The sequence below is a fragment of the Hippocampus guttulatus genome, chromosome 2 (assembly GCF_054856545.1).
Source record: "Hippocampus guttulatus isolate MCC_2025c chromosome 2, RoL_Hgut_1.0, whole genome shotgun sequence".
Taxonomy (NCBI): Eukaryota; Metazoa; Chordata; class Actinopteri; order Syngnathiformes; family Syngnathidae; genus Hippocampus; species Hippocampus guttulatus.
In genome coordinates, this window is record NC_141262.1 from 33,128,100 (window position 1) to 33,139,644 (window position 11,545).

The 11,545-nt window shown below is 39.8% G+C and overlaps 1 protein-coding gene across 2 annotated transcripts in view; it reads right to left on the reverse strand.

Annotated features, from left to right (window-relative positions):
- ankhd1 (ankyrin repeat and KH domain containing 1) overlaps window positions 1-11,114 on the reverse strand; it is a 40,228-nt gene extending 29,114 nt beyond the window's left edge. For both annotated transcript variants that reach the window (XM_086105756.1, XM_086105755.1), the window contains exons 1-2: window positions 10,691-11,114; window positions 8,077-8,230 (exon numbers count right to left, since the gene is read on the reverse strand). In XM_086105756.1, the coding sequence (XP_085961882.1) occupies window positions 8,077-8,230; window positions 10,691-10,969 (433 nt within the window). In that variant the 5' untranslated portion in view covers window positions 10,970-11,114. The remainder of the gene's footprint in view (window positions 1-8,076; window positions 8,231-10,690) is intronic.
- Window positions 11,115-11,545: the final 431 nt, after the last annotated feature.

The window sequence follows — 11,545 nt, forward strand, 5'->3', positions numbered from 1 at the left end:
AACAATTGCCTTGAACACAATTTTTGAAGAAATACTGCTTTGGTTCACAAGTCTGGGCATGGATAAAAAAAGGATCACTTATCGTTTTTGCTCGTGCCACTTCAATTGCTTATGTCACAGATTTTTTTTCCCCAAACATTTTTTTGCTTTAATTTAGCTTTACGTATGATTCCAAATGAAGTGAAACAGCTACTCATTGTGTTATTAGTGGTATTTAGGGAGATTATTGGTATTTAGGGAAAAGGACTGTGATCGGTATGTCATAAAAACTGATTGCATGGAGCTCATATTTTGCAGCCTGCAGTCAACTAGAGACAAAGCTGTGTTGCGCTCCCTCCCCCTTGCCGTCACATTGCACGTTACAGACAAAACCAGTAAATGAAATATATATTTGAGTGCATTTTCTGTCTTGTCAATTTGAAATAGGTTGTTTTATATAATGAAGGGATGAAAATGTGGATTAGTTTTTTTTAAAAATCTCATTCATCAATCACAACAAAGAGTTGAAAGATTAATTTCTTATTAAAATAACGGTTACTGAGAAGCAGTGAAATTGAAAACTGTAGCAAATCTGTGTGATCTGTAAAAGAATCGGAATCCGTACCAGACGATCGCACTCACGGATGATCAATATCGGAGTGTGCAGCATAAAACCCTCATAGGAACACCCCTACTAATTGTCGTACTGTTGAAAAGCAGGAAACAATAGTGAAATATGGAAATTGTGTTTTTGAACTCCCTAGGCAGTTCAGGTTGGTACAATATACCACCTGTACTATTGTGATAACAGTAATAAATTTGTGTAGAGGTGTTCTCAATACCAAAAGAAAATGTTAACACACATAAAGAGACACTTAAAAAAAAAAACCTGGATCCTCGATGGATGCGGGAAGACGCCTGGAGCCTCCCACAGCTCTCACACTGCGGAAGGAGGAGACATTAGCTCGCGGTCTCAAGGAGGCAGCACCTATCCCAGCCAGCGAGTGTTAACCATGCTAAAAGTGGACAAAGTCCTCCAAGGGTGGAACTTTGGCCACAGTACGAGAGCTCTCTGACAATCGTGATAGCAAGGCTTCGTGGTACAACGTGTCCCTGTAAATCCCCTTGTCTTTCGTGCATTTTAAGTTTCTGGTTTTCACTCTGAGGGACTCCACAGTCTTGTTTACGTTCACCGTGGATACTCCTCCTGTCCCAAAATGGCCACCAAATCCCATAATGCAACAAAGTACCCAAAACATGTACTGTATGAAGGAAGGTGAAGGCGTTGAACGGTAATTTTATTTATTGATAGCAAAGGTTATTATCACTTATTTCTATACTGTGCTGTATTTGTTTTAACAATACACCAGCAGAAATAAGATAAATATAACTTTGTTCTGGAGTTGGAATCGATTAATTGCATTTCCATTTATCTCACTGGGAAACCTGACCTTTTTGGCATAAAGAAAGGATTATTTGAATTAATGGACCATGGTTCGACTGAAACTGCTATTTTGCACGACATTGAAAAAAAAAAAAGTCATATGCGATTTGGATGTTGAATATTCCAGTATCGATATTGTGATATTTAATGGACCTAAAGTAATGACAATAATTTGGTTCATGTTAGGAATGCCCCCCCGATACTTTTCGCCTCTTGGATGGAGATACACAGTCATATCTGACTGATCCTAGTCCAAAGCTCACAATTCCATAAGAAAATTACTGCACATCTCTCTGATATGCATACTGCACTGGCCAATATCATGGTGACAATATTTTTTTCAATAATTTATGCAGCCCCACTGTGTACCAACTTAAAATGGTCACAAATTAGGCCGTATTGGCACCTTTAACCAGGTTGCTAAATATATTGCGCCGGGCGATAAAGGGCAACCTACCACTAACTGGAGGCGATACAACACCCTCATTTGTTAATTCAAGGGTCTTCAACATTACATTTAACATTAGGTTACTGAACAACTTTGTACACTTGCGGTACAGCTAATAAGGGCTGCAACTTTGATTACAGCCTCATTCACCACAAAAGTTAGGTGAGCATTTAAAGAGAATCTATTTTTAACATTATTATGAGGATATTTCCAGACTTTAAATCATACTGTGTATAGTTTAACATCCGTTTTGTATTATTTGACATTTTTCCCATTTCAGGCAGCACATCTATTAAACACAGGTGTCAAACTCAAGGCCTGGTGGCCAGATCCAGCCCGCCACATCACTTTATGTGGCCTGTGAAACCAAATCAAACATGTCAACTTCTATGATGATTGCTAAAATCTGTACCAAGATTTCAACTTCTCATATGTAATAAATAAGCGAGATTTTGTTAAGCATTTTCTTGTTACCAAACTCCTTATTACACAAACTTAATCGTTCAATGAACCATTATTCTTGACTTCTTTATACGTTTTCACAGTCATAACGGTCACAACAATGTGGACCGCGACAACAATTAGTTTTGACACCCCTGTATTACAACCAACAGACTGTAACATTACCAGGCGAATGAAGTCTTAATTCTGAAGAAACAGAATAATTCCGAAGAAACAGATTTGATCGAATGAGAAAACAAGTAGAGGGGATTCTGAAACAGATTTTTTTTTTTAAAGCTGCTATCTGTTTGTTTGTGGAAAGAATTCTGCCTCCAGCTCATTCCATGGCAAATGTGCAAATTAAAAACAGCTCTGTTGATCTATCACCAGCTGTTAAAACGTCACTGACAATTTGCTGCCTTGTAGACTGGTATGATGCAAAAATGTTAATATGTATAACACCGCTTCTAAAATTGTATCTGGTTAAAAGCAGGTCCATCAATGTTTCAGCCAAGTGGTAAAATATATTAACAACATAATGAGTAGCCACATCCTCACCCTGTACAGATGCATAATCACTTGTCAATTTTTTTTCTTTTTGTTTTTTATACAAAGACCAATAGCTAAGTGTCTGTTTCTCTATGGCTATGTAGAATTGTCATGACATTCTCACTAATTTGTTGTGTTCAGTGTTGGATGCATGGTCACAGCACACTCGGGCTGTCACCATCAAATATTTTTTGAATCACTTATTCTCCATCAAATATTTTTGAATCACTTAATCTATCAACTATTCCGTTGATAAATTGAAAAATTGGATACAATTTCATCTTGCACTAAAGTGTCTACGAGGCTAGTTCTCTAGGTTGGACTCATGGGCCAAATCCGCACGTGATGTTCGTTTACCTTTTGACTAAGTTCAGATGGGTTACTAATTGTACTTATGCCAAAAAACATCCAAGTTTATCATGAGAGTAAACAAAGCGCTTTACCAAGCCGCAAATTCACTTTTTTTAAACTATACCAACATGCTCACGGCACCACAGCATCAACCTTTAGTTTAATCAAACATACTTTAACCGGCAGGATCCCTCGATGTACGATGTTGAGCGGCAGCACCCAGGGTGTTCTTCCAACCTACAATTTTGTGAACCGCTTAGCCTTTTGAGCCAAATGTAAATGGCAGTAGTTATTTTGCCATGGCAACTCTCCTGCTCCCGTTATTTTACCTTGAGCGGCTGTGACTGGTCAATCACCAGAGTGAGGAATTCTTGCCCTGCCGTAAATCTGCTATTTTACCGTGACGACAGTAGGTTGGCCGCACAGTTGAACAATTACCATGTATCTTATATTGTGCAGGCTGCAGTGTTACAGTTTAACTGGGTTCCAGATTAACTGCCTGCCAATTCAGGCTGTGGCCGTTCGGGCAATGTCACTAATTTTGTGCTTCCTGTCTGCAGATTCATCACAAGCTAAATTGTTCAATTGGATCACTGTTCAATTTCTCAAAAAAAAAACACATGCAAACAAACCAGCTTGTTTACTGACTGCAAGAAATTGTAAACACTAAAAAATAAACAAGGTACAGAGCAGTATTTGAACATGTGACGTGAAGGAATAAAGTACACTTTGTTCAACATTGGGCTGAGAGTACGGCAACTTCCTTTTTGTTAAACCCCTTTATTTCAACCAACAGTGCTTAGAACAACACCACCTAGAAGAGTCAAAAAATGTATCAACTGGTTCATGGCCCAAATATCAAGGTTCATTTTCCCATCATTGAATAACAGAAAAGAGAAGTACAGTAATCCCTCGTTTATCGCGGTTAATGGGGACCAAAACCACGCGTGACAAATGAAAATCCGCGAAGTAGCGTCCAATCAACATAAACAGGTAAAAAAAAAAATTTTAAAGTCCGTGAGAAGCTGCAAAACAACAGCGAGTCACATAGAGCAACATATACAGTACTGTACTCCATGTATACTGTATGTAAAAAAACAAATAAATTTTTTTTATATGTCTGAAAAAATCCGCGATGTACTGAACCGCGATAAACGAACCGCGAAGTAGCAAGGGATTGTAATAACGATGTACATTGTTATTGTGATATAAAAAATATATTTTTTTTTTACATATCACGCAGTACGACTTCTATGTGGTATAAAATCTAACTGAATATTCAACATTTTAAATTTTATGAGCCCTTTGTTTTTGTCAAGGCATTCTTTATGGAAAGATTAAACCTGACATGGGGAAAATGAGCACAGCGCGGTAAAAAAGATCAATGACTATGTTTACAAGCCGTCAATATTCGGGTTAAAGTAAAAATTCCAATTTCTGAAACATTCAGAAGAACCTCTTTAGATACGTGATCAGACAGGGTTACTTCTGTATACATGGTAATTGCGATCAACTGGAATATCCAGTTAACAAGCGACGTTCGGGTCACGTCGTAAGGCAAATAAACGTCAGTAGCGCGTCTAACGTTCTATCGTCAAAAGACGTTATATTCATGTCTTTCACCGCACTATTTGAGCACGGTTTCCTCCTCGCTCTAAAAGTATGGTTCGGTGCTGCGTCTGAGTTTCTCCGTGGTCGTTTACCTCTGCTTGTGTATTTCCCGCAGGTTGCACACCGTCCCTACAAGAAGTTCCTGTATTCAAATGACCAAAGTCCCTTGCAGATAGACCGTGAGCAGAAAACAAACAAATTGATGCATTACGCTACACTTTCAGATGACTAACTGTTCAGGTCAGTAAAGGGGTAAACTCGGGGTCTTATGCTGGTTTTAAAAAAAACACAAAATGATCGTACTTGGGTTTTTGCGGGTGTTTACGTGAATATTGCCAACACTCAGCTTTTGAAACAGACGTTGAAACCTGACAAATATTTCATGTTGTTTCAAAGGTAAAAATGCTGACCAACATAATCAAATAGAATTTGGACGTCAATCGTGGAACATTTAACAGTGGCCCATGGCCACTACCTGACTGTCACCTGCCAGCTCAAGTCACGCTGGCCTGAAAGCTAAATCTGATCAGTTGTTTTAATTAATTAGTACTCTGTATTTTGAGTTTCACCCCCTGTCTAATCAATCATCATTTACAGATAGTCATTAACTAACAACTTCTTGAATTTATATAATAATCAACCTGTCACAAGTCATAAAAGGGATGCAGATATAAAATGACTCACGTGACCATGTAAATATATCTGGAACTATCGGCAAACTTTTTGCCAGATATGTCACACATGTCTAGGGCAGGGGTGCCCATTACGTCGATCGCGATCGACCAGTAGATCAAGGACTGGTCCCAAGTCGATCCAAGGTGGAGAGGAAAAAAAAAAAAAAAACCATCTGTGTCTCTGTGCATGTTAGTAATATATTGTTTGTGTTAATGCACACTGCACCCTAATCATTCTATCAGTCTCACTTTCACAAAAAGTATTTTAAAAATAAAATAAAATAAAGCGGGTCATCTTTAAACTACGGTGGCGTGTGACTGCGTCACCGGAAGTTGTTAGCGCTCAGCAGTGTGCAGTTGCAGCTTGTGATCAGAGTTGTATTTTATCGTTATCATTATTCTCATTCAGTTTGTTTTGTACAATTCAATGAGGGGACGGGCAAAGAATGGCAATCTGGAGGGCCGAGAGAAGCATTTTAAAATGGTACGTGTGAGCTACGAGCGTTAACAGGCTGCCTAAGTGCGTCGCATGCCTCAGCGTCAGGCTATTGCTCATCATGGCATGCGTCTGTACGTGCACCTGCGCGCGGTAACGGGTCGATCTCGGGAGGTTGGTTGATCGAAAAGTAGATCTTAGGTCAAAGAGGTTTGGGCACCCCTGGTCTAGGGATGTCCCAATACACCGTTTCCCACCTCTGATTTGATACCGGTCCGATATCAGCAGGAATTTCCTTTTATTTTATTTTTGTATGAAATGTTCTCCGAGACTTGATCAAGTGTTACTATTCAAAAAAAAAAAAAGGCAGGTATGAGAAAATACGATCCATGAATTCCAAACATCTAGGTCAGCCATCTCATTACCTCTGTTTTAGACGCATAATTTTCCCGCCAGATGCACAGTTCCAAATAATGTGCGTTTTTGGGACGCAAGGAAATTTCTCAGTCAAAAAAAAACTTCAGTAAATGTTTTTTTGCAGCAACGATTGCAGTTTGACAATCGCCGCCATTGTAGTTTTGATTTCCCGTTAAGTAATCTCGCGTGACGAGATTTCCGTTCTCGCGAGACGAGATTGGCGAGATCTGCCTTCACCTCTTGGAAAGCAGACGATTGCCAAGTTGTGTAACGTTAAAACAAGTGTTGCAAAAGTTTATTGCGGAGATATGAACTCAAAGACTGAACCATGGGATGAAATAAGAACCTATTTCTCAGCAAATCTTGTATGCCGGATTGATTTACATTTTTGCAGCATTTGTTTATAAGAAATAAACCTATTATCAATGTATAATGTTGTTGTTTGTGTTATTATCATATGCAATTGAATAAGTAGACCAATTCAGAATTCAAAATTTGGGACTCTAAATGCATAACGGGACTCATACAGGGCTCAAATTATAAAATTATGACTGTTAGGTTAGATAAATTCAACCTCAAACCTGCGACTGTCGTTCACGTGAATAAAATAAATACAAAATCAATTTAAGGACACTTGAGAAATACCTCTAATAAACTCAATAAGGACAAATTATATTCTTTCAAGTGAAAAATAACGACTCACGTTTACTTCAGTATATTCAGCATAATTTTTTATGCATTCTGCTTGCTTATGAGCGCTAATATCGGGTATTTGGGATGTAAGCAGATCTAATCCAATACTTTTTGGGATGGCTGATATCAAAACGATATCAATATAAGAACAGGACACCCCTACAAATTACTAATTAACCCTTTCATGCACCCGGTAACCTGATAACATGATAAGCTGTCCACTCTAGTAATCGCTGTCCCTGAAAGGGTTAACATACTACATTTTTGGGGGGGGAGAAATGTTTTATGCCTACAACACACAAATTCAAAATTACCAAAACCTAGGACTGTACACTTGACCTCGGTCCATAAGATGGTCGCAACAGTTATTGAAGGTTTCATTTTGTTAATGCTTGTTACCATAAAACACTATCCAGATTTCAGTGTTTTGGAGTGTGTTTAGAAATGTTTTATCTTAAGTGGTGATCTAATGAAGAATTTACTCCTCCCCATCAAACACAAAACATGTATTATTTCTATTTTAAAATAATGTAGGGTGCAACCTCACATGCAGTAACTCGTCTAAGAGAGCTAGGCCTTGGATACGATTAGCCAGTATTTGTTCACACGGGTCCTTTGCATGCGTTGTAGGCTCAAGTGTGTTGCAGGGTTAATCTGCCTCATAATGTTCATAAGCCTAAATGAGGTCAGGGCACTCAGGCCTAATGGCTTATTCTCTGACTGTTTTACACCTTGATGAAAAACTTTGAACTCTATTTCCCAAATCACATGGAAACTTTCTGTTGATGTGATACTTGCAGAACCAGCAGGTGCTCCTTTTTTTTCTTCTTTTTTTGCAATTACACTCTGAGGTATTTAACAAACAAAAGCTGCTTGTTTAGATTGGAAATTAGGTAAGGGGAAGAAACAGAAAACCCCAGTCCTAGAAATGAAGGGTAAATAGATTTTTGGACTTTGGCATTCGGCCACTGGAGTGGTGGTCAACAACAAATTAGCATGTGAATTTGGGTAAATGTGAATAATGCAATTGTACCTGCAGCTTCCAGTAGCGCTTCAAGTCGGGCCTGTGTCTCTGGATCAACAGTCCTCAAATCGACTCCGTCTGTTGCACTGGACAAAAGTAACTCTGATGCTGTCTTCATGATGGGGTTATCGAGATCTTCCTGGTCCAAAATGAACGACTCCACCTGGAAAACACAGAAGAGCACATAGGATGGTCAAGTAGTTCTCTAAATCGACAACTTGGCATCTAACAAGAAGCCTTCGAATTGTAATGAAAATGTGGAAACCTCAGTGTGAAGGCGCACACCTGGCCCATTGTACAGAGACAAAATGTAAGAAATGTGACATTATACAACTTGACAACCTAAAAGCGCAGGCCTGCTGCACTCTGTTGTTTATGGGGGGATACAACACTCATACACGTGGAGAGGTTCAGCTGAGAACAGTACAGCAGCTCAACTTCCTATGGCATGGCTGTGTTGGCTTGCGTGGCATAAATCTTCCAGCATTCAAATAACTAAATTAATGATTCAAACCAAATAGCCCACGCACAGTATTGTTATTTGTCATGTTTCAATGTGTGTTTTAAGTCACAGACCACGTAACGCTTTCACTTTAAAAGCTGGTTTACTACTTTGAAAAGAGGCTGTGTTATTGCTTCTTATGATACCAATCAACGCCAATCTTGCCTTCAAAGTAAAACTTGGGCGGTTCCAAGTACTCGTCACATATTATGGTATATTTCAGGCAAACGTTTATTATTATGATAGTTTAGTTGTACAGCATTTACTAAAGAAACAATTCACTCTCCTGATTAAAACAATAGGGGACAGTGTTTTGAGTTGTATCTGTAGGGGAATCCTATCTGCTTCAAGGCATTCTGATGTGCATCAATAATGTCTCCATTTTGAAGAAAGAAAATGTTGTATACTTGTTTCCCTGAGTTTAAATAAACTTTTAAAACAATTTATTCATCATGGAAAATGGGACTATACGTGACAGCCATAAATAGCAAAACAAGGTAGAAACTGACAACGTGTTTAATGAAAGCTATTTGCGAATGCAAACGTTTGCATTTGGCAACATGAAGGAATTCGGCCACAGGACCAAAGAGCGCTACGACACAGGAGATGTTGCTCTATGAAGGCTTTAAAATCAACAATTGACATCAGTCTTCGCCACTATTGAACTACAGTTCCCAGAGTGTTGATATCCAGAGAGCTGGAAGGGCCTGGAATGGCATCTGTTTAATCCTGGGGCTCAGATTTTAGCTACTAACCACATCAGTGAAATCTCGGCTGCAGTAAAACACCACAACAAACGTCCCCTTTTAGGCTTTACGTAGTAGTCTGTTTAAGTGAAGGCACCCAACTGTGATCCTTTATTTCCCTCACAAGAATTAATAGTCTATCTATAAAAATATTTGTTATCAGCTGACAACAATATAGCTGTCACAGCTGTTGTCCCATCCGGTCAGCTATATTGCAAGTTTTTAAAAACAAATGCAGTTTTACAGAAAGGTTATTAATAACTGTGTATTTCCAGCTAATGAAAGGTACATTGAATGCATTCAAGACCAGTCACTCTAATGTTACCAAGAAAAATTGACTGGAACAAAACAGAGGTTTCAAATGAAATATTTACCATCTACCAGTCTAGCAAGGTCCGTTCTTGTGTCAGTCGCTGACATATCACGTGATAATATGAATTGTGTTGCGAATGGCAAGTGATATAATTATTTAAGGTAAATGCAATGTTGTACCATAGCAAGAGGTAACATGAATAGTTTGCAGTAAAATCCAATGTGACGATTATTCAATTGTTACATGGACTATTAAAATCTGATTTGCGCTCCCGATTTCATTTAATACATGTATTGTGATGTGACAATTTTCAGGCAGTGGGGGTGTTCACAGAGGATGGGGAAATACAATCACACCTGTCCCGCTGTGACTGCCACCACATGGGAAGTTGGGAGACTGATCGACGTAAACTCAATTAATCCAGAATCATGCTTACGAAAACCTAGCTGACATCATATCGGTAGAGATATAACATCGACGAGAGGAGAGAAAATTGCTTATATGACATGACCAGCTGTCGAAAATTCGAACTGTTTCGCAATTAAAACATTATACGGGTAACAGTCCCTCGCAAAGTTAGCCGTGGGACGAGCAGGGCTGCGTTAACGTGAAAAGCACGGTTACAGCAATCGTTTCTTTGGTTTGTTCACAGGCACCTTCTATTTGCGGTGGTTGGAAAACCAAATGAAGAGCAAACTTGTGATGAGTGTTGAGACGACAGCCTCGAACGAGGCCGTCGTCGCTTCCACCCCAACTAGGCCGCGGTGAAAGCCTTAGCTGCATAAATAAAACATTTGAGCCGGTGAGCGCGAATTAATGTCAGCACATTATCAACATAACCCAGATGTAAGGATCCTTCAACAACTCGCGGGGAAATATACGCGCTTTGTTAAAATGTGGAGTTTATTTTACAATAATTCTCGCGGCCTGGGAGGTGGTGGCTAGCACCTGCGAGCTAACGTTAGCTAGCCAGTTCACGCAGCAGGAGGAAGAAGAATGTAGCATTGCGTTCTGCCAAGGCTTAGCTAACTAGTTTAGCTTAGCTTATTTTAGCTTAGCTACCTCTGAAACCTCGTCTTCGTCGCTGCCGGATCCCGGACCCGATGAGAGGACGGCCGCGGCCGCCAGTTTGAAATCCAGTCTTTCTGCAGAGGGCCCACCAGGTTCCCCGTACAAGCGTACTTTCTTCCCACCCACGCCAATCCCAATGCCCCCTAACCCGACTCCTCCTGGTGTCGCTCCTACCCCCATCCCTGCCACTGGGGAGCGAGGAGTCACCGAGTCAATCTCGTCCTCGAAGCCGTCCGTCAGCATTGCCGTCCCGGCTACTGCATCCTGCATACTTATTTTCACGATACTTGGGTTAACGAGCGAGTTGTCGACTTAACCAGCCGCCCAGGCTCTTTCTTTGAGGCTATTTGCGTTGTTTTACTTCAGGGAATCCAGAAACTCTCCCGAAGCTATGGGTGAGGAGGTTCTCTTTCGCCCAGCCATTAACTTTCTAACAACCTAACCCGATACGCACTGTTTCTGAGAAAGGCCGCCCATGGTGAGAATTTTCGCAATCCCATTGGTCAAAACTGAATGATCCATGCTTTTGATTCGTTATAACTAACGCTTGTCAAACAGGAGACTATAACGTCATGTTCGGTTTACCAATATCACGAGGCTGAATAACGAACGTCAAGAAATGACATGGAAGGCCAACTTAAACTGGTAGCTAGCTTTACCACTTTATGTAAACTCTCTTCGGCACGTCACATTCATGTGAAGGACAACAGTGAGGCAACACTCAGACGTCTCTTAATTGTATTTTTTCAGTTCATCTGATTGTCAATGTCAATATATAAAAACAACAGAAATGGCCATACGTGCAACTTTAATGTTTTTGTGGCCACACATTCAAATTGAAATCAA